We start from the raw sequence: 22072 nt of genomic DNA, 5'->3' as shown, positions 1-22072 counted from the left end.
TTCATGTTGCTGATATTTTCCGTCTAAGGGATTTAATGTTTAGTCTTACTGCTTTGTTGTCTTTTGATCTATATGTCTGATTCCTAACCACAAACTTAGCAGCCTATCCTGAAGTTTCTAAAGCAGCCCCTCTCCTGACAAAATTCTTTTCCTGCTTTGTAGCTTGCTTCTTCCCATGTAGGTAAAGATCACTTTTTCTGCCTCTAAAATAATCCTTGCCACATCTCAGGAGGTGTGCAGGTCTATACATCTCAGGCCAGAGATACCTCTCAGGGGGGTGAGGCCAGAGTTGTGGCATTCTGCTCTGCTGATTGGCCCCAGGTTCAGGCGATTTGCATCTTCCACCCATGTGGTTTACCTTGGATGGTCATAAGAGTTAAGAGCATGGAGTGAGTGGGTGATGTAACATGTTCCTCACTCATATGAGACAGGTTAGACTGACCACCTAGGTGCGCTTTGGGGCCAGAATAGTTCATAGCTACAACCATACCATCTTGCTATCTAGCTTTATGAGGATCTTACACTGCAGGACCCGGACACAAACTGGCAGTAGCCCTTGCCTAAACCACAGGACCAGCCTGCCCACTGACTGGGGCAGTCCATCATTCAGTCCCCCTGCCTTTCTCTGCATGGTGTACCTGGGTGCAGATAAGCCAGCCATAAAGAACAACACCATTCTCAGACCTAGCTGCAGACTTCCAAGAACAAATTCCATTTCAGTTGCTTGTTTTTTTATTTCCAGAGAACTAGTAAGTTCATAAAGGAGCTCTAGGAGCTTAGTAAGGAATTATGCTGCCAACCCAAAGACACATGGTTCAAATCCCCCAGCTGCTTTGTGGAAGAAAGATTTACAGCCTCTGAAGGTGTGCTGGAGGGTTAGCTGTAAGTCAGTTCCAACTTGACAGTACATGCCATTAGTCACTACACTAAACGTGTGAGGGGGAAAAATGGACAGTCTCTTGTAAAGATTTATTTACCCAGGGGGGAGTCTCTGTGAGTCAAAATTGACTCATTGGCAGTGGGTTTTGGGTATTTTTACTCAACTCAGAGGAGACGTGGTGGGATGGTACATGTAATCTTTTGACTGCTAACCAAAAAATTAGCAACTCAAATCCACCAGCCACTCTATTGGAGAAAAGTAAGCAATCCCCTCCATACCATTATACAGAACCCTTTAGAGGGTCACCATGTATCTGAACTTCCGTGACAGTGAGTTTTTATGGCAAAGCTTCATCTTTGATTTTTGTTTTGTTTTCTTTGATTATTTTTTTGTGTATAACATCAAATCAGATCTGACTGGTACAGGAAGAGATTGCCCCTTCTCCAGCAGAGCATCTGGTGGATTCAGACCACTATGATTGCAGTGCAGCTTCTTGTCACTAGGCCACCAGAGCTCCCTAAAAGCTTCGTCTTTCATACTTTGGACATGTAGCTAAGCAAGGCTGTTCCTTGTGAAGGGGCATCATGCTTGGAAAAATGGAAGGTCAGCGAAGGAGAGGAAGACACCCCCCCAAAAATCACCCCCCCAGTGAGAAGGATTGACATTGTGACCTCAGCAGTGGGCTCTAGTTTGTCAGAGATAATCAGGATGGCTCAGGTCAGTTGTTCATAATGTCTCTATAAGTCCAACCCAGTGGTACCTAACAAGAACAACAAAACTGTATCCTTGACATCTGATCATGGGTTATACCTTTATTATACAAATAATTCATAGTAACATTTTTTTACTTTTGAGTGGGAGTGAATAGAGTGAAATTCGTGTCAGAAAATAACAGACTTGCACACAGTAAGCATAGTCATGCTGTGTCAGAACTCTTTTTTTACATAATGTAATTTCTGGGAGTTACTTAAGTGTACATTTGGCATTTATGTGAGCGTGCTGTTTGTGAACACTGTGGTAGTCTGTGACTAAGAAGCGTTTACTTAGCAACGACTGTATATAATACACTATTGGGTGAGGTAAAATACAACTCTTTATGTAATGAATGTTTAGTAATTAGCTTACCTTTTTTTTGCCACATTCGCTACATAGTTGTGTACTTACTTTAATTATATTCTGTAGTTAATACTAAGTAGTTAGTTGAATGACTCATGAGAGCTCTGAAGCCACACTGCATGAGTTTGAATCCTAGGATTTACTACATGCTTAGCCAAGTAACTTAACCTTTCTGACTCTTTCATTGCATTATGAATTTATTCACCTAGCCACTTTTTTATTGTCTGACTCTAAGCAGCATAGCAAGTGATTGAAAAGACCATCATCTGAATCAGGTACACCTTAGTCATCAAACTAATATCATTGCTCCTTAGTAATTTGGAAAGTTCTCTGCCTGTAGACTCTCCTAGTGCTGTATGTCTCCTGATCGCCTGACTGTTGGTACTAAGTGTATTGATTATCCAAGTAAAAAGAAGTCGTTGACAGTTTCAATCTTTTCTCCATTTATCATGGTCTTGCCTATTAGTCCAGTGGTGAGAATTTTTGTTAAAGAATGCCACAACAAGATAAAGGTAAACAACCCAATTGCAAAATGGGCACAGGATATGAACAGACACTTCACCAAAGAAGACATTCAGATGGCAAACAAAGACATGAAGAAGTGTTCAAAATCCCTAGCTCTAAGAGAGATGCAAATCAAAACAACTATGAGATATCATCTCACCCCAGTAAGAATAGCAAAATTCAACAGAGCAGCAAATAGCAAATGCTGGCGAGATTGTGGAGAAACTGTTGGTGGGAGTGCAAAATGGTGCAACCACTGTGGAAGGCAGTATGGCGCTTTCTCAAAAAGTTGCAAATAGAAATTCCATTTGACCCAACAATTCCACTACTGGGAATATACTTTAAAGAAACCAGAACTGCCGCCCAAGCAGATATATGCACATCCATGTTTATTGTTTCTTTGTTCACAATATCAAAGAGTTGGAAACAACCGAAGTGCTCATCAACAAACAAATGGATAAAGAAGCTGTGGCATATTCACACAATGGAATACTATGCTGCTTTGAAAAACAAAGAACTCATGAAATATTATACAAAATGGTGACCCTTGTAGGCCATTATGCTGAGTGAAATATCTCAGTCACAAAAGGACAGATACTTCATAGTACCACTGTTGTTAAAACAAACAAACAAACAAAAAACCACAAAATGGGACTGACATCTGGGTTGAAGGGAACCTAAGAAAAGAGGGGATAAATAATGTACTGCATTGAAACAGATGAGGGAGAGAAACATTTAAAAGGAATATAAGATTAGGTATTATTTTCATGACAAGATTCCAGAAAGAGAAATACATAGTAAAGTGGACTGTGGCCTGGGGTTGGGATGGGGATTGTATAACAATGAAATAATTTAAAAAAATTTTTTTCCTTTCAAAGAGAAAAATTAAGTGAGGGGAAAGGGTGGACAGGGAGGAAAATGTGCAGCAATGAATGAATGGGGGAAAATTAAATGAAAACAATATGCTGTAAAAATTATATAAGTTGCACTACAAAATCATTAATAATTAAAAAAAGAATGAAGACTTAAGAATACCATGTAAGCCAGATATGATAAAGTTTTAAAATATTGACATCTTTGAAAAGTGGTATTGGAAAATATACTGAATATCCTCTGAACTGCCAAAGCACAAATAGATGTCTCTTGGAGAACTTACAGCCAGAGTGTTCCTTTTAGGCAAAGATGATAAAACTTTGTCACATATACTCTGGGCATGTTGCTAAGAGGCTTTTCCTTGGAGAGAGATATTATGCTTAGAAAGGTCAATGGAGAGGAAGACTCTCAACCAGGCAGATTGACATAGTGACTGCAGCAGTGGACTCAACTGTCAGAGATGGTGAGGATGGCACAGGATAGGACAGGGTTCAGATCTGTTATTCATCGGGTTATTATGAGTTGTACGCGATTCAAAGGCACATAATAACCACTGTTCAGTCATTCAGTAAATGACTTCTAATTGTTATGTTACAGGTATTGTTGTAGATGTTGGGAATCCACTGATGAGCAAAATAAAATCCCTGTCTTCATGGAGCTTTGTTAATTTATATGAGAAGAGACAATGAGTACATAAATAAAATAAAAACTAGAGTGTCTTACACTTGATCTTAGCCAAAAGGCCGAGAAGCGATTAACTAGAGTGTATTAAATACTATATTGGAAATTGGAACATGGTGCTGTGGAAGTTAATTATGGAGGGAATGCTCTTGTTTTGTAATAATGAAGGTAATACCATCTGCCTGTTTCTGAGAGACCACTGGTGGCATAGTCTGTAGAGAGTTGCCCTGCTAATCCCAGAGTTACAGTTTGAATCCACCAGTGGCTCTGAGGGAAGAAAGGTAGGCAGTTTCCACCACCTGTGTAATATACAGCCTCATAAAACCCACTTAAGGGTTAGCTATGAATTGTTTTCAACTCCACATATTTGAATTTTGTTGAATGGTAAAGGATTTTTTTGAGGCTTAATGTGAGCATTAATTGAAATATTATATGTAAAGGACTTGATAATGCCTTCTTTTGTTGTTGTTGTAATGTGCCGTTGAGTTGAGCGACTCATAGTGACCCTATGTACAACAGCTCTAAACCCTGTTTTATCCCTTCTCAATCTTATTGACTCTGACATACCTATCCCCATTATCCCAGTGACTGAGTCAGTCCATCTCATTGAGGGTCTTCCTCTCCTGTGCGGTCCTTCCACCCCCCCCAAGCATGACGTCACTCTCCAAGGACTGATCTCGTCTTGCAACATGCCTGAAGTATGTCATACAAAGCGTCAGAATCCTTGCCTCCAAGGAGCAGCCTGGTGTCACCCTCTCCAGGATGAACTTGTTTGTTCCCTAGCAGTCCATGGTATATTCATCAATCTTCTCCAATACCATAGCTCAAAGGCATCAATTCTCCTTCTTTCATCCCTAGTTATTATCCAGCAAGTGATTGTAAAGACCATGGCCTGTTGTGGACCATAACAAACTGTGACTCACTCTGAGAAGAATGGGAATCCCAGAACATTTGATCGTGCTTATGTGAAACCTGTACTTGGGCCAGGAGGCAATCGTCAGAACAGAGCAAGGCAACACTGCATTTTTCAAAACTGTGAAGGATGTATGCCAGGGATGTGTCCTATCTCCATACTTTTTCAATTTTTTCAAAACGCAGAACAGATTATCTGTGAACAAAAAATGTGGCATCAGGATTTGAGGAAGTCTCATCAACAGTCTGCCTTATGCAGATGACGCAACCCTGCTTGCTGAAACTAAGGAGAACTTGAAGCGCTTGCTGCAGAAGGTCAAGGACTGCAGCCTTCAATATGGATTGAAGCTCAGTTATCAGGAAAATAAAGATTCTTCCGCTGGGCCAATTGGCAGCATCATGATGTATGTTAAAGAGATTGAGATTATGAACAGCTTTAGTTTGGTTGGCTCCACAATCAAGACTCTTGGCACCAGTAGCCAGGAAATTAAAAGATGTCTTGTGTTGGGAAAGGCAGCTGTCAGAGACCTCTCCAGAGTACTAAGATACCTACTTACCTATAAACCCACTGCTGTTGAATCTTTTCCAACTCCTAGCCACCTTATAGAGCAGAGGGTCTACAAGGCTGTAATCTTTACAAAACAGATGCCACATCTTTCTCTCAAGACGCAGTTACTGTGTTTGAACTTTTTAGTTAGCTACTCAGTGCATAACCACTGTGCTACCAGGGCTTCATTAACCTTTAGAGAAATACAGATTATTGTCATGTAATTGATTACAACTCACAGGAAACTTGTAGCACAATTATAACCCAATAAGGTTTCCTGTGTCAACAGCACATAACAACAAAAGCTTAAAATGTAGGCTTTACAAAAGCAGAATGCCGCATCCTTCTCCTGAGGAGCAGTTTGATAGGTCCAAACTGCTAGGCTTCAATTAATTAACAGCCATGTAGTTAACCACTGTGCTACCAGTGCTTTTTATTCACATAGTAACTTGAAGATGAATATTCAGAGCAGTTTTATTTTTAATAGCGAAAAATTGGAAACAAACAAAATGTCCTTCTGTCAGCTAATAGCTAAACAGTCTGTTGTATATTCAGATCACATGCAGCTACTCTGCAATTTAGAAAAAGCAAGCTGTTGATAATATCAGCTGCTTGGCTAGACCATCAGAGAATAATGCTGAATGGAAAAAAGTCAACTTCAGAAGTTTACTCACAGTATCATTCCAAGTAATTAAGAATTTCAAAGTGATAAAACTGTTGGATGGAGAAAAGGTTAGTGGTTAGCAGGGAACAGAAATGAATTAGGGAGGAGGAGGAGGGTATAAAAGGGCAGTACAATGGAATCCCCTTGTCATGATGGAACAGTTCAGTATCTTGATTTTATCATGACTGTAGGCTGTGGGAATTATGATTTGAATTATTATATGGTATAAAATTGTATAGAACTACACATACAAATGATCCCTTGTTTTAAAAATGTATGTGTGTGTGTATATGTATACACACACATGCTTAATATAATCTGTAGTCTATCAAGTGTTAATTTCCTGATGTGCTACTATCTTAGAGTTTAATATTGTATTTCCATGCTATCTTATATTTGAGGAAAATTAGATGAACTTGTACATAGACCATGGAGCGGTACAAGGGAATACAACTGCATTGGTTAAAATCTAGAAAGATGTGTATTAGGGTTGTGTCCGTTTTCCTTACATATGCTGAGAAGAATGCGGCATCAGAATTAGGGGAACACTCATCAATAACCTTTGTTTCACTGATAAAACAACTTTCCTTGTTGAGAGTGAACAAGGCAATTTACTGATCTTCATACTACAGACTTCTTTAGGATTATGCCTCAGCATCAAGGAAGCAAAAATCCTAACAACTAGACCAGTAGGCAGCATCTTGATAGATGGAAAAAATATTGATGTTGTCAGTGATTTCCTTTAATTGGATCCACAATACTCATGGTATAACAGCAGCCAGAAGTCAGAAGCTGTGTTTCATTGGAAAAATCTAGTGTCAAAGACATCTTTATAGTGACCTTATTTGGCACTTAAAACTTAGTCTTTAGAAAGCAAAGGAGTTGGTTTGACCCAGGCCAGGGTGTTTTCAGTTATTATGTGTCAAATGTGATAATGGTTACCCATGGTGGACAGTGTTTGATGGAGCTCTGCCATTAAAACAATTGGGAAGCAGGAGTGGCATCCACTTCTGAAATGGCTTGCCTCTGGAAACTCTGTGAACGTGGCTAAACAATGAAGGTTATACAAGTGTTCAGGTTTTTCATTCATAGGGTCACTATGAGTCATCTACAACTTGACAGCACTTAACAGCAACAACAACAAGAACATCATATGTATGTCAGAGTTAGACAGTGAACAAGGAATACTGAAGAAAAATTGATGCCTTTGAATTGTGAAGTTGGGGAAGGGTATGAAATATCCCAAAGACTGCCAAAGAACAAACCAGTCTCTTGGAGAAAGTAGAACCCGGGTGCTCCTTAATTAAAGGCAATCAGGGTAAAACTTTGTCTCACATACTTTGGCATGTTGTTGTGTACCATAGAGTCAGAACCAACCCATAGCTGACCCTCTGGCAGGTCTTCTGAGACAGTGAATTGCACAGGAGGAGACTGCCCACCTTTCTCCCATGGAACAGTTGATGGCCTCGAACTGCAAAGTGCAGCTTTTTGCCACTAGGCCACCAGAGAGGAGCTATATATATATGTTGTTGGTGTTGTGGACCTTTGAGTCAGAACTGACTCATAGCCAGCCTTCAAGTGGATTTTTAGAGACAGTAAATCACAAGTTATATCTAAATTTATAGGTTTAGATATATATGTATGTATAATCTTAAAGTTGGAATTGACTCAAAGCTGACATTCTAGCAGATTTTCAGAGATAGTAATCATGGGATGATTGTTCTTGGAAAAGGACATCATGCTGGGAGAAGTAGAGGACAGTGAAAGAGAGGAAGACCCTCATCCGGGTGGATTGTTGCAGTGACTGCAACAGTGGGCTTAAGCATGGCAGAGATCTGTTGTTTATTGGGTTCATTTGATTCAGACTTGCTGGCACCAGACAACAACAAAAGTGAAGGACAAATGTACTTTTGCAATTTCCCGTGAGTTTATAATTACTTCAAAATTAGATTTTTTTAAAAAAAATTTGCCATTGTAAAATTAATACATTTTAAATATGTTAAGTCTTAACCTAGAAATGTTATTGAAATGTTAAAAATTAGGTTTGTAGCTTAAACTTGTTATTTTTCACACACCAAAATCTATTTTCATTAGATGATTTTTAAAGTACTATTTAAATTAAGAAATTAGAAATATTTAATTTGTATTTTTAATATCTTGACAGTATGTTGTCATGTTTCTAGTATATTCAGATCCCCTTCCCCCAAGTAATTTGGCAGAACTGGTAAGAGAGTAGAACAGTTTTTATTGAAGCTGCTCTGCGCTGTCCTGTAGTGACCTTCAGGCTTTAACCCTCCAGCTTTAGTTAAATTAAGCAGGCACAGACGTTTGCTATGGAAACGCTACATAACATAACAAACAACTTGGCTTACTTTCTTCTACAAAGAAGATACATTGAGGAGAAGTGTATTGGTGTATTGATAATAATTGAAAGTTTTTAGAGAATATTGTCAGTAATAATTTATCACATACAACATAATGTTCTTTGGGAAATGAGATGGAATGGTAAGTTTCTTATTTCTGATGAGTTTATTTGTTGTTCTCATAAAACCCCTTTGAATTAAGGGTAGCCTGATAATGTCTATAGTGTATAGGGTAGCTGCTTTGAGCTGATTTTGTTATTGATATTAGCCAATACATATGATACATTTTTTCTGAAATCTTAACATGCATGATTACTTTTTCCCATCACCAGTTCATTTTCTTTTCAAAATGTGAAGGACAGGTGGTATGCCTTACCAGTATGTTATATGATATTTTAGTAATACGTTTTTTTAGATTCATTGACTTCAATTTAGCTAGCTGTTTAATGATCACTTTTTAAAATTATGTTTCAGTTGTTGAGAAATATACACTGTAAAAAACGTACACCATTCAGTTTCTACAAGTACATTTCGGGTGGCACTGATTACATTACTTGGATTGTGGGACCATTTTCACCCTCCCTTTCTGAACTATTCTTGGTCTATGAGTATAAACATACAGAGCTCTGGTGGTTTATTGTAAGGAATTGCACTGCCAACACAAACGTATCGTCTCATGGTCCAAATCCACCAGATGCAGCGTGGAATAAAGATGGGCAGTCTCTTCCCGTACGAAATACTGCCTCTGAAAACCCACTGGAGGTCAGCAATGCTTTAGTTCCAACTAGATGGTAAATAACAACTGGCCCCCAAGTTTCTTGTTCCAGTCTTTTAAGTTGCTGTTCTCTTTGATCCCTTATGTTATCGTTGGGTGCTGTTGAGTCAGCACTACTCATAATGACCCTGTAAACAACAAACTTAATCTTTGGCCTATCCAGTACAGTAGGGGGCTCTGTCAGCCTAGTGGTAGGAAGCTATACTGCATTCCCAAAGGCAAGTGGTTCAGATCCACAAGCTGCTCTGCAGGAGGATGGGCAGTCTCCTCCCATGAAATTAACTGCCTCTGAAAACCAGCTGGAGGGTCAGCTATGGGTCCATTCTGATTCGATGGTACTCAACAACAGTCCTGTACCATACTCAGGATCTCTGTCATTCTGAGCCCACTGATTGGCGTGGTCACTGTGTCATTCTATCTCATTGAGGATCTTTCTCTCCTTCACTGACACTGTACTTTTTCTAGTACAGTGTTTTTTCCCAAAGATGAGCCCCTCCTGACAACATGCCTAAAATATGTGAGACACAGTTTCACCATCCTTTCCTCCAAAGAACACTGTGGTTTCACTTCCTCCAAGACATATTTGTTGGTTCTTTGGGCAGTCCATGGGCTATTTCAGTATTCTTTAGTAGCATCACAATTCCAAAGCATCTTCTTCGGTCTTCCTTATTTCAGATACATGATGTTGTTGTTTGATGTTAAGTGTCATCGAGTTGAGTAGGACTCACAGTGACCCTATCAACAACAGATTTGAACTCTATCCTGTCCTGTGCTATCCTTATCCTCGGACACATTTGAATCCATAGTCACAGACAGTGTGTATCAGTTCATCTCGTTGAGGCTCATCTTCTTCGCTTACCCTCCACCTTTTCCAGCTTGATGTTCCTTTCCATGGACTCACCTTTCCTAATAACATATAAAAATATGTGAGATGAGGCCTCACCATCTTTGCCTTGAAGGAACACTCTGGTTGCATGTTTTCTAAGACATACCTGTTTGTTCTTTTGGCAGTCCATGGAATATGAGACACTCTTTCCAACATCACAATTCAAATGCATCTGTTCTTCTCAGATCCATAGCAGGGAATTGGAAAGACTGGAAAAAGAGTGTACAGTTTGTTAGAACAAAGTAATTTATTAGGTTAGTCAATATAATTAATCAAATAAGAATTCTAGCCACACAGAAAGAAAACCAGGGAAGTACATGGATATGAATGCTTTTAGTGGTAGGGAGCTCTGGTGGCCTCATGGCAAAAAGCTGCACTGCAATCCCAGAGGCACACAGTTTGAATCTACCAGATGCTTTGCTGGAGAAGGAATAGCAATCTGATTCAGATCTGATTCAGTGGTACACAATGAGGAAGAATAAAGAAAAGTCTTTAATGGTTACTAGAGGCAAGAGGGAAAGGAAGTGAGTTATTACTTACAAAAGTACTCAGTTTTGTTTTGCAGTTGTGAAAAAAGTCACCATAAGGGGTAGGGCTGCACAGCAACTGTCAAAAGCTTGTATGCCTAAAAGAAAGTTGAATTGGCAAAAGTTATGTGAGATATATATATATAACTGAATGCAAAGTCATTGCTGTTGAATGAGAACCAAGTCATAGCTGACCCTCCAGTAGGTTTTCAGGGACTGTGATTTGCACAGGATGAGCAATTTCTTTTCTCTTGTGAAGAAGCTTGTGGATTTGAACCATGTGCCTTTGGGTTGGCAGCATAGCTCCTTACCAGTAAGCCACCAGAGCTCCCTAAATATTAAAATAGTTGCAGAAAATTGGAACTTTCAGTTAAATATAGTATATTGAACAAATGTGTTTATTTTGACTAGACGTAAGACAGCTGCAACTTAAGCCTGCTTGACAGAAAGATGAAACTAGTAAGAAATACAAGTAATTTTGTACCAAGGAACCCTGGCAGGGCTCAGGAATTAATGAGGCACTGGAGCCACTCAAAGTGAGATTTAAAGTAAAACTGGGATCCTTTTCCAGCTCAGAAGGGTGATGAGTGGGTGTTCATGCTTCTGTGTGACATGTGCCACCCTTTAAACCTTGTTACGACATGGGCACCTTACCCGTCTGATGTGTAAAAAAAGAAAAGTAGAACCAAAGGCAGGAAAATTAGATTAAAGGCTACACAAGAGCAGTTGTTGTTTGCCACTGAGTCAACTTTGACACATGGAAACACTAGAAACAACATACTGAAACCTGGCCCTATTCTGAGCCATCTTTATGATCTCTGCCATCTTCAAGCCCATTGTTATAGTGATTGTATCATTGAGAATCTTCCTCTTTTTTTACTGAGCGTGATGTCTTTTTTCAAGGACAAGCCCCTCCTGACACCATACCCAAAGTATTAACAAATTCGAAGTTTTAACATTTTTTTACCTGTAAGGAACAGCCTGGTTGTACTTCTTTCAAGACAGATTTCTTTGTTCTCCTGGCAGTCAATACTATTTCCAACATTAAAGTTCAAAAGTATCAGTTCTTCAGTCTTCCTTACTCATTGTCCAGCTTTCAGATGTATATGGAATAATTTAAATTTGTCTTTAAATGGATGTCCTTGCTCTTTAGCACGTTAGAGAAGTTCTTGACAACAGATTTCCCCAGTGCAACATGCCTTTTGATTTCTTGGCTGCTAATACCATAGGTTGTGATGTTTAACCCCAGTAAAATGAAATCGTTGACAACTTCAGTGTTTTTTCTATCCATCTATCATGATGGTCTGTTGGTCCACTTGGAAGGATTTTAGTTTTCCTCATATTGAGGCATAATCCATATTGAAGGTAATCATCTTTGATTTTCTTTAGTATCTGTTTCAGTTCTTTACTTTTTTTTAAATTTTATTATTTTTGTGTGAGTGTACCGTCAAATCGGATCTGACTGGTACAGGAGGTGATTGTCCCTCCTTCCCCGGCAGAGCATCCGGTGCATTCGAACCGTGCACCTCTGGGATTGTAGTTGCAGCTCCCTGCCACTAGGCCACCAGATCTCCCCCAGTTCTTTACTTTTTGCAAGCAAGATTTGTGTTATTAGCATAATGTAGATTATTGAATCTTTCTCCAATTCTGATACCACATTTTCCTTCTATAGTCCATCTTCTCAAATTATTTGCTCTGCGTACTGGCAACTTAGTGGTAAAGAGTTGCACTGTCAACCAAAAAAATCAAATTCACCTACTGCCCTGCGCGATAAAGATGGACCACCTCCCCCCTTGTGATTTGCTGCCACTGAAAGCTTGCTAGAGGGTCAGTTATGAGTCATTTTCAACTCTTTGGTACATAACAACAGATTGAATAGATACTGAGAAACGATACTAATCTTGACACACACCTTTCTTGATTTTTAAACTATTTTGTCTCCCCTTCTATTGGAAGGACTACATCTCGGCATGTTTTACATAAGCACAATTAAGTCTTCTAGAATTTCCATTCTTCTCAGTGTTGTTGTTGTTAGATGCTATTGTGTCAAGTATGATTCGTGACTCTGTAAACAAGATCTGAACTCTGTCCTTTCTTGTGCCTCCTCATCGTTTCTGACACACTGAAGCCCATTACAGCAGTCACTGTGTCAGTCCATCTGGTTAAGCATCTTCATCTCTTTTGCTGACCCGCCATCTTTCCAGTGATCTCCCGCTCCAAGGAATAGCCTCTCCTAACAGCATGCCCGAAGAATGTGAGACAATACTTTGTCATCTTTGCTTCCTAGAATTTTACAGCCTCTGGCTGTAATATCCCCTAGATAGACTTGTTTTTTAATTCTTTTGACAATCCATGAAATATTCAACACTTCTGCAACACCACAGTTCAAAAGCATCAGTTCTATTCTGTCATCTTTATGCGCTGTCCAGCTCTTAGCTAAGCAGTTGGAAAGTCACACCTTAATTCTCAAACTAACATCATTCTCCTCAGTAGTTAGGAGAGGTCCCTGACTGAAGAATTTCCCATTGTCGTAAGCTCCTGACTGCTGATGCCAAGGGTGTTGATTGTGGATCCAAGTAAGATGAAGTCATTTTGACAGTTTCAGTCTTTTCTCTATCATGATGTTGTCTCTTGGTCCAGTGATGAGATTTTTGTTTCCTTGATGTTGAGAGGTAAAGCATGTTGAAGGCTGTAGTCTTTGAGCATTTTAAGTCCTCTTCACTGTTAGTAAGCAAGGTTGTGTCATCCACATAACACAGGTTGTTGATAAGGCTTCCTCCAATCTTATTATGATCCACATTATTCTTCCTGTAGTTCAGCTTCTGGAATGATTTGCTCATCATACAGACTGAGTAGATATGGAGAGAGGATACAACTCTGATGCATACTCTTCTTCATTTTAAACCACATAGTGTGTCCTTGCTTAGTTGGCACATCAGCCTCTTGGTCGAGGTATAAGCTCTTGAGTTCAGAATCTCTTTTGACATTCATCTTTAGACTTTTTAGGTTCTAGAATAGCTGAAGGCAACACGTAAGGATCTGTAATGAGAACTACAAGGTAGAGGAGGCAGGGGACACATAATGAAAGTCTGCGTGCGTAGTGAGTAATGAGACCTCTTACCCACTTCCTTTTCTTAACTTTCAAGATGTTTGTGCTCAGTTTATGTGCTCCAAAAAGAAGATGACAAGATTCCCTTGTAGAGAAACTGATCAAAGGGAAACACTTATAGATTATGAGGAATAAAATATTTCCTGTCATACACAACTAGACTACCATGAAAAGCAGTTATTTCCAAGAAAACAAAAGTTGTACAAAAAGGGAAATTAAAATACACTAAAATGGCTCAGGTTGTTAAGTAGCATGTACGTAGTCAAAACACTGAATGCTGATTTAGTGTTTAGAGGCATTTTAACTTTACAAGAATTGACCACTTCTTTTGTGGTGGTGGATAATCAAAGAAAAGATATATTTTAAAAATTTGAGGAATAGCAGTAGAAACATGATTCTTAAAATTAGGAGATAAATACCAAAAGAAGCTGCTAAAATGATTGAGAGTAGGTACCTCTTGGAATCTGAAATTGGGGTCAGAGAAGTGGTAAATTGAATTAAGTGTATTCTTTAAGGTAGGCAGTACATATAAGGACTTGAAGCACTTGTTGCAGAAGATCAAAGACTATAACCTTCAATATAGATTGCATCTCAATGTAAAAAAAAAAATCTTACCACTGGACCTATAGGCAACATCATGATAGATGGAGAAAAGATTAACAGTGTCAGTAACTTCATCTTATTTAGATCCACAGTGTATACCCTTGAAACCAGCAGTCAAGAAATTAGGAGACATGTTTCACTGAGAAAGTCTGCAGTCAGGGACCTCTCCAAATTGTTGAGGAATAATAATGTCAGTTTGATCACTAAGGTGCATCTCATTCAGGCCACAGTCTTTCCAATCACATGGTATGCATCTGAGAACTGGACAATAAGGATGATAAAAGAATGGAAGCGTTTGGGCTGTAGTGTTGCAGAAGAGTACTAAATATTCCATGGATTGCCAAAGGAGCAAACAAATATGCCTTTGCTCCTCCCAGGCAAAGATAATAAAGCTTCATCTCACATACTTAGGACATACTTCTAGGAGAAGCTATTCCTTGGAGAGGCATATGATTCTTGGAAAGGTATAGGGTCAGCAAAGGAGAGGAAGACCCTCAATCAAGTGATTGACACAGTAGCTGCTGCAGTGAACTCACATTCAGAAAGTGTGAGGATGACACAGGATAGGATAGGGTTCAGATCTGTTGTTCATAGGGTTGCTATGGGTCATACTCGACAGCACCAAGCAACAACATAAGGCAGACAAAAAGTTTACAGTCCTTGATATATAAAGAACTTGTATTAGGATGATTAGAAACCATGTGTATGACAATTAATGGATTTATAATGGAGAGAGAGGGAGAGGGAGGAAGTGTGTGTGAATCAGGAAATGATTAACATAAAACCATTATTGTAGAATGAATATGAGGATCCAATGGGGGAGGGTTGATGCAGAGGGATGTGGATGGGGGGGGATCAATCATGGATTTGTACAATTTGATGGGTGAGAGAAATTGAAAGAATCTAGTATGAAAAAGAATGTATTTGAATTTTGTAAATAAACTAGTATCATTTTAAAAACCCCCACAAACTTGCATAGATCCATAATATTGATGAGAATGTAAACAGAAGATTGGTAAAGGATACAAACAGTCATAGAAGATGGAAAAACAAATATCTGCATAGATTATTGTTTTTCAATGTTGGTATTTTTTTAATTGATATAAGATGGTATCTAATTTGATATTTAGTAAGATTATCAGTTATTTATTAGCCATTTTGTTTTTACTCATTTTATATCCTTTGAGAAAGGTATATGAGATCACTATTTGTAGAATAGTAACTATTTCATGAATGTAGAATTTTTCAGAACTCATAAAACAATTCCTAACGAAAACAACAGTTTTATTAAGCTGACATGAAAAGTTGATGATAATGTCGTTTACCTACACATAACAACCTTAAAGATATAATCCTGAATGACCAAGGAGGAAGCAGGCAGCAAGACCTCGAGACACGGGCAGGCAGGACGAAAAGTACAACAATGAATGGAAATCCAAAGTCTCTGTGAATGTTCATTAAAATTAATAATCATCATCATAATAATAATAATAAAAGAAATCACTTCCCTCATGTCATCCAGAAAAATATTTAAGGTTAAATTGTTGATTGTATAGCTTATATGCAATGCTAAATCTGCTTTTCAGTGCTACCTCTAATAAATAAATTCCAAGTGTAAGTGGAAAAAAAGGATAAAGCTAAGAAGGCAGGAAGGGTAGATGGGTTCATGGAAATAAGAATCACAGGAGAAAGTGAGTGCCATTACATTGTGGATGCTGTAACTAATGTTTATATAAAATGTGGTTGGTTGAATAGAAATTTCCTTTGTGGACTTACACTCATATCATATCACACACAGAAAAGATAGAATCCTGATATTATAAGGAAATAAATATGAGAAGGTCTGCTAATGATTATAGAAGAAACAATGAAATAAGTAGCCACATGCCTAGACCTATAGTATCACTGTATTGCAGATACAAAGAGGTGATATGTTGCCCAGCAACCTAAGTTCCATGGCTTTCTCAAGCAGTCATCCAGATGTCTCATATACTTGACATGCTTAATAACATTTCCTTCAATTTACATGGTAGTTGCATTAATGAAAAATACATGTATGTTTGTTAAAACTAAAGATTTCTCTGTATTTACATATAAGGTGTTAGATATTCTCTAGTTTTGTGTTACATAGTGTTGATAATTCTTCAATTTCTAGAAATGTGATTGTATATACATTAAGAAGGCCTTGACTAAAACAAAGTGTATTATGAGTGAGTTGTTAGTTGTCTCTAGTTTTTCTTCTAATCTCAGTGGTTAATGTGGTCTCAGAAGCTCTAGTAGCCTCGTGGTAAGGAGTTGTGCTGCCAACCCAAGGATGAGGTTCAAATGCACCAGCTGCTCTGAGAGAGAAAGATGGGTCATCTCTTCCTGTGCAGTTTACAGCCTCTGAAAACCCAGTGTAGGGTCAGCTTCAGCACACAACAGCTACAGTGTAGCCATGAATGTCCTGGCATTTCTTTGTATTCTCCATTAGCATTTAACAAGGCTTTGTAATTATTTCTTAATAGAGATATTTAAAACAAAAACATCTCTTTTTAACATGTTCCATAGTTTTATAGCTGTTGAGATTTGTATTGTTGCTCATTGATTATAGTTCATTTGTTGCCTTTTTCAAATAATATTCTAATTATCAACAGTTTATGTTATAGGCCTAATAGATTTACTTTTATAAGCTTATTGTACATTGATAATGAATTGTGCTTTTCTGTTTTTTTCTAATTAGCTCCTGGGCTACAGTGAAAAACCAATAAATCTACAGATGTTTATTGGGACAGCAGATGATCGATACTTGCGGCCGCATGCGTTTTACCAGGTGCATCGAATCACTGGGAAGACGGTTGCAACAGCAAGCCAAGAGATAATAATTGCTAGCACAAAAGTCCTGGAAATTCCACTGCTTCCTGAAAACAATATGTCAGCCAGGTATCTTACTCCAAATGGATTGATAATCCTTTCCTAAAGGAACTGCGGGGGAAAGTGTGTAAAGGAAAGGATTATTGTTTAGAATTAACTGATCAAACTCATATAAATAATTATAGTACATTAACTAAGGATGATGATGTTGTTAAGTGCCGTCGAGTCGTAGATGACTCATAGGAAGCCTGTGAATTAAAGACCTGAACACTTGTATAACTTTGGTCATTTCTTCATGGAGTTTCTGGAGGCAAGCCATTTTGAAAGTGGATGCCACTCCTGCTTCCAAGCTTGTTTTAATCGGGAAGCTCCACCAAACACTGTCCACCATGGGTAACCATTATCACATTTGACACATCAGTGTCACAGTGTTCATCATCACAGCAACCATGACTCACCTCTGTACAGCAATGCACAGACCAGTGCTATACCACTTAGAAGAATGTTTGACAAAAAAACAATTTAAACCAGGCCTGAGGGCCACAGATTAAAATCACCCACCTTTGGCTTGGTAGTTTAACTTTCTATCCACTAGGCCAATAATAGCTCTCTCTTTTTTGTTGTTTTTATTGTTGTTAAGTGTCGAGTTGCAGAAAACGCATAGTGAGCCCATGAAGGAAAGACCTGTATACTTGTATAAATTTGGTGATTGCTTCATGTTCATAGAGTTTCCAGAGGCAAACCATTTCGGAAGTGGATGTCACTCCTGCTTCCAAGCTTGTTCTAATCAGGAAACGAAACCAAACACTGTCCACCATGGGTAACTTATGAAGGATAGTAGGGTAATTTCAGAAGGAAAACTCTATTTAGCAAATGTGTTTGGAATATGCATTATGGTAGATGACAGGCATAAAAAATATATTTTTTTAAAGTAATCAGTTTTACTGATAGATGGTAAATTAATAATTATAACACAGTTAAAATTGTTGAGTTTTCATAAGGAAAACTTTGATTCTGCCTCTAGTCATTCATTTTGACCGTATTGTAAATGAATTGAGATAGTCCACTTCTTTAGAAGAATTCAGTACAAGGGAATTCTGGTGGTCTAGTGGCAAGAATCTGAGCTGCAGTCCTGAAGGTGTGCGATTCAAATCCACCAAATGCTCTGCTAGAGAAGGAGGGGCAATCTCCTATACGAGTCAGATCTGACTTAACTATAAACAACAAGAAAAAAAAAATTCAGTATAGTTTTAAGTGGCTAAGTTAGAATTAAGCATGTTTGTCTGCAACAGAAACCTGAAAATAAAATGGCTTGAACAGGTAGAAATTGATGTTTTTGGTTTCACTTTTTTTGTTTTGTTTTGGCCTTTTGTGTGTATGTGGTTTGGTTTTAAGTTCCTGTTCTTTTGAGTTGCTCTTGGTTCTCATATAACCCATGACCTTTAAATTGATTCTGAATTAAAGTGATCAACCATTAAGTTTCTGAGGCTATACATTTTAATAAGATCACATTGTGTCAACTTTCTCCCAAGGAGTAGCCAGTAGACTTCAAGCCATCAATCTTTCTGTTAGCAGCCCATCATACAACAGGCTGTGCCCCCCGGGTTCCTTGTGATCCATATAGGTAGTTCTTCTTAAGAAAAGAATAAGGAGCTGTGCTGGCCTGGTGGTTAAGGAACTACACTGCTGACCCCAAGGTTTAAACTGCTCTTTGGAAGAAAGATGGGAATTTTCCTCCCATGCAGTTTACATCCTCTGAAAGTGCCCTAGAAAGTCAAGTGTGAATTGGTTCCTACTCAACAGCATCTAACAAATAAAAGAGATTTTTGAAGGCAGACTTTTTTAAAAAGCTGTGATTTAACAAACATTTACAGAAAACTTGAACTTCCATTCATTCATTGTTGTATATTTTCCTCCCTCTCCCATTCCCCCTCTCCCAGTTCACTTTCTTTTTTAAAAAATACTCATTGTTGCACAGGGCAGGCATTTTTTATGGGTTAAACTATAGCTTGGTTTTGATTAGACTTCAGAGACTATTTTTGGTTTAACTTTTTAAAGTGATCAGGGCATTAGTTTCTGGAATTGATCACCCGCCATGACTTTTGAGAACATTGATTCCATGAGAATTTCAAATCCCTCTCTTTGGTCAGAATGTTTAGTAATGATAACTGAGCACCATCCAGGTCTTCTGGTTTCATGGCAAAGGAAGTTGTTCATGAAGCAATTAGCTACACATTTTGTATCGTCCACCTATTCCTGGCTTCTCCTTCCTCTCTTATTCTAGGCAAATAGAGAGCAATTGGGTGGCCACGTGGAAATTTTTCAACACTCAGGTACTATAGAATTAACTGGTAGGTAGAACAGAAGCACTAGGTTTGGTGTTAGCTGGGATGTCCCATAAACCATGGCCCTGGACCTTCACACCATGGAACCAGAATTCCATGAGTGTTTAGCTCTTCACAAGCAGTATGTCCAAAGTATGTGAGATGAAGCCTCATCATTCTTACCTCCAAAGAGTACTCTGGCTGTACCCTCTCCAAGACATACCTGTTTGTTCTCTCTTGGCTGTCCATGAAATGTTCAGTGCTCTTCTCCAGCACCAGAGCTCAAAGGCCTCAGTTCTTTTCCCATCATTCTTATTCATCGTCCAGCTCTCAGATGCATTACAAGTAATTGGAAAGACTATGGCCTGAATCAGACACACCTTAGTCTTCAAACTGGCATCACTACTACTCAAAAGTTTAGAGAGGTCCCTAACTATAGACCTTCCCAGTGCAATGTGTCTTCTTATTTCCTGACTGCTGGTACCAAGGGTGTTAATTGTGGAGCCAAGCAAATAAAGGATAATACTATTCATTGCCTTGCTTAGTTTTTTGTGTTTTGGTTTTTTTAAAAAATCAATTTTAATGAAAGTTTACAGAGACTTAGGGTTTCCAGTCATTCATTGTTACACTTTTCTTCCTACCCACCCTGTCCCCCACAATTCACTCTTCTGCTTAGTTTTAACTCCTCCCTGTTTTTATAAGTAAATGAACATGGATATGACAGTGTTATACCCTAATCTAAGATGTAGTTAATGTTTTAAACAATTTAATAGTTATTTTCATTGCTACTTTCACAGGTTTTGTTGGCTTGTGTTGGTTTCTTTTGCATTCTTTCAGTCAAAGTTTGTTGTTTGGATCTTTTTGTTTGTAGAGGGTTTTTGTTTGTCTTAGGGTTTTGGGGTTTTGTTTGTTTTTATTTGTGTGTGTGTGTGTGTGCGCGCGTGCCCCTCCTCTAGGAGAGCATCAGGTGGTGGTTTAGGGGTTTGTTGCAAAACAAGTGAAAAATAGGCATAGTGAAAGGAAGGTCATGCAAAAGAGCTAAAGTAAAAAAGAAATAAGGAAGAGGGGTAAAGAAACCATGGAAAGATGGGTGAACCCAAACTTTATAGCATGGTGTTAGCAGAAAAGGAGAGTAAGAGAGAGTTGAAGTATTAAGATTTTTGTTTCTGATACTCTTAACTCGAATCTTCCATTAAAAACTTAGCTCCCACTTTAAATATCTTTACTCAATACCGAATGGAAAGGATGATGATCTAATATTTTCCCTGAAGACCATATTGTTGTTGTGTACCATTGAGTAGGAACCAACCCATAGCTAACACTCCAGTGGGTTTTCAGAGGCAGTTAATTTCATGGGAGGAGATTGCCCATCCTTATCCCACAGAGCAGTTAGTGAATTCACACCTTGTGCCCTCAGGATGGCAGAGCACTAGGCCACCAGAGCTCCTCCATAGGTGTGTCAGTATGAATTAGCATTAATCTTTGTTACTCATTAATGTTGTTATGTTATTGTGTACTGTCAAGTCAGAATATACTCTTATCTGCCCCCCCACCAGGTTTTTAGAGACTATAAATCACTCTGGAGGAAATTGTGCATCTTTGTCTCAAGGAGCAGCTGGTGAATTCTGTCCATGTGTCTTTGCGTTGATAGGACAACTGCTTACTACCACTTGGCCACCAGAGCTCCCTACCAGTGAATAGCCACAGATAATTTTCAAAATTGTTATATTTTTAAAAATTTTCTTTTCCATGTCTCTTTGTGAAGATGAAAATACTTGAAAGATTTAAGTATTAATTTTTTTTCTATCTTTCTTGTGGTTTCCTGGTTTTTCTCTTGATAACCTAGTTCTGTAATATGTTGTCCTTCAAATAGATTTTTGCAACCTCTGGGCAGTGAACTTAAAATTGAAAACTACTGATAGATAAAGTAACAGTACAGATAACAAGAAAAGCCATATAGTGAATAAACTTTCCAAAAATGTCTGATAATTATTATCTACTTACTTTAGTCTTCTAATACATATGGTATGGTTGTGTATCAGGCTGCCATACTTAGTAATAAATTTTGAAAATTGTGAAATGTTAGATATTAAATGAAACATCTTAATTGTATATATAAGGGAGCTTTAGTGACTTAGTGAATAGTTGTGCTGCCAACTCAAAGACAGGCGATTCAAATCCACCAGCTTCTCCTCAAAAGAAAGATGAACAATCTGCAGGATCACCTGTGAATCTGTTTCAGCTCAATGGCACGTAACAACAACAGTCATATATATATGTTCCGTAGAAATGCAGAAATCGTGGCATGAGAGATCTAGATACACTTTTGATGAGTTTTTGTAGTCCTGAAAATTTATAAATAATTGAACTTTGTTTTAGTTACCTAGGTTTTGTATAATAAGCCACTACAAAATTTATATATGTTAAGCAGAAACTGTGTTTTATTCATGAGTTT

General features: G+C 38.3%; 1 protein-coding gene across 2 annotated transcripts in view; it reads left to right on the top strand.

Moving 5' to 3' along the window:
• Positions 1–22072, top strand: part of NFATC3 (nuclear factor of activated T-cells, cytoplasmic, calcineurin-dependent 3) — a 94220-nt gene that overhangs the window by 44700 nt on the left and 27448 nt on the right. For both annotated transcript variants that reach the window (XM_006878670.1, XM_006878669.1), the window contains exon 4: positions 17163–17362. In XM_006878670.1, the coding sequence (XP_006878732.1) occupies positions 17163–17362 (200 nt within the window). The remainder of the gene's footprint in view (positions 1–17162; positions 17363–22072) is intronic.

This window comes from Elephantulus edwardii, unplaced genomic scaffold, assembly GCF_000299155.1.
Source record: "Elephantulus edwardii isolate Elephantulus edwardi_28Jun2011 unplaced genomic scaffold, EleEdw1.0 scaffold00001, whole genome shotgun sequence".
Lineage (NCBI taxonomy): Eukaryota > Metazoa > Chordata > Mammalia > Macroscelidea > Macroscelididae > Elephantulus > Elephantulus edwardii.
The sequence above is the reverse complement of the archived record's forward strand: the minus strand, read 5'-3'. Positions and strand labels throughout refer to the sequence as shown.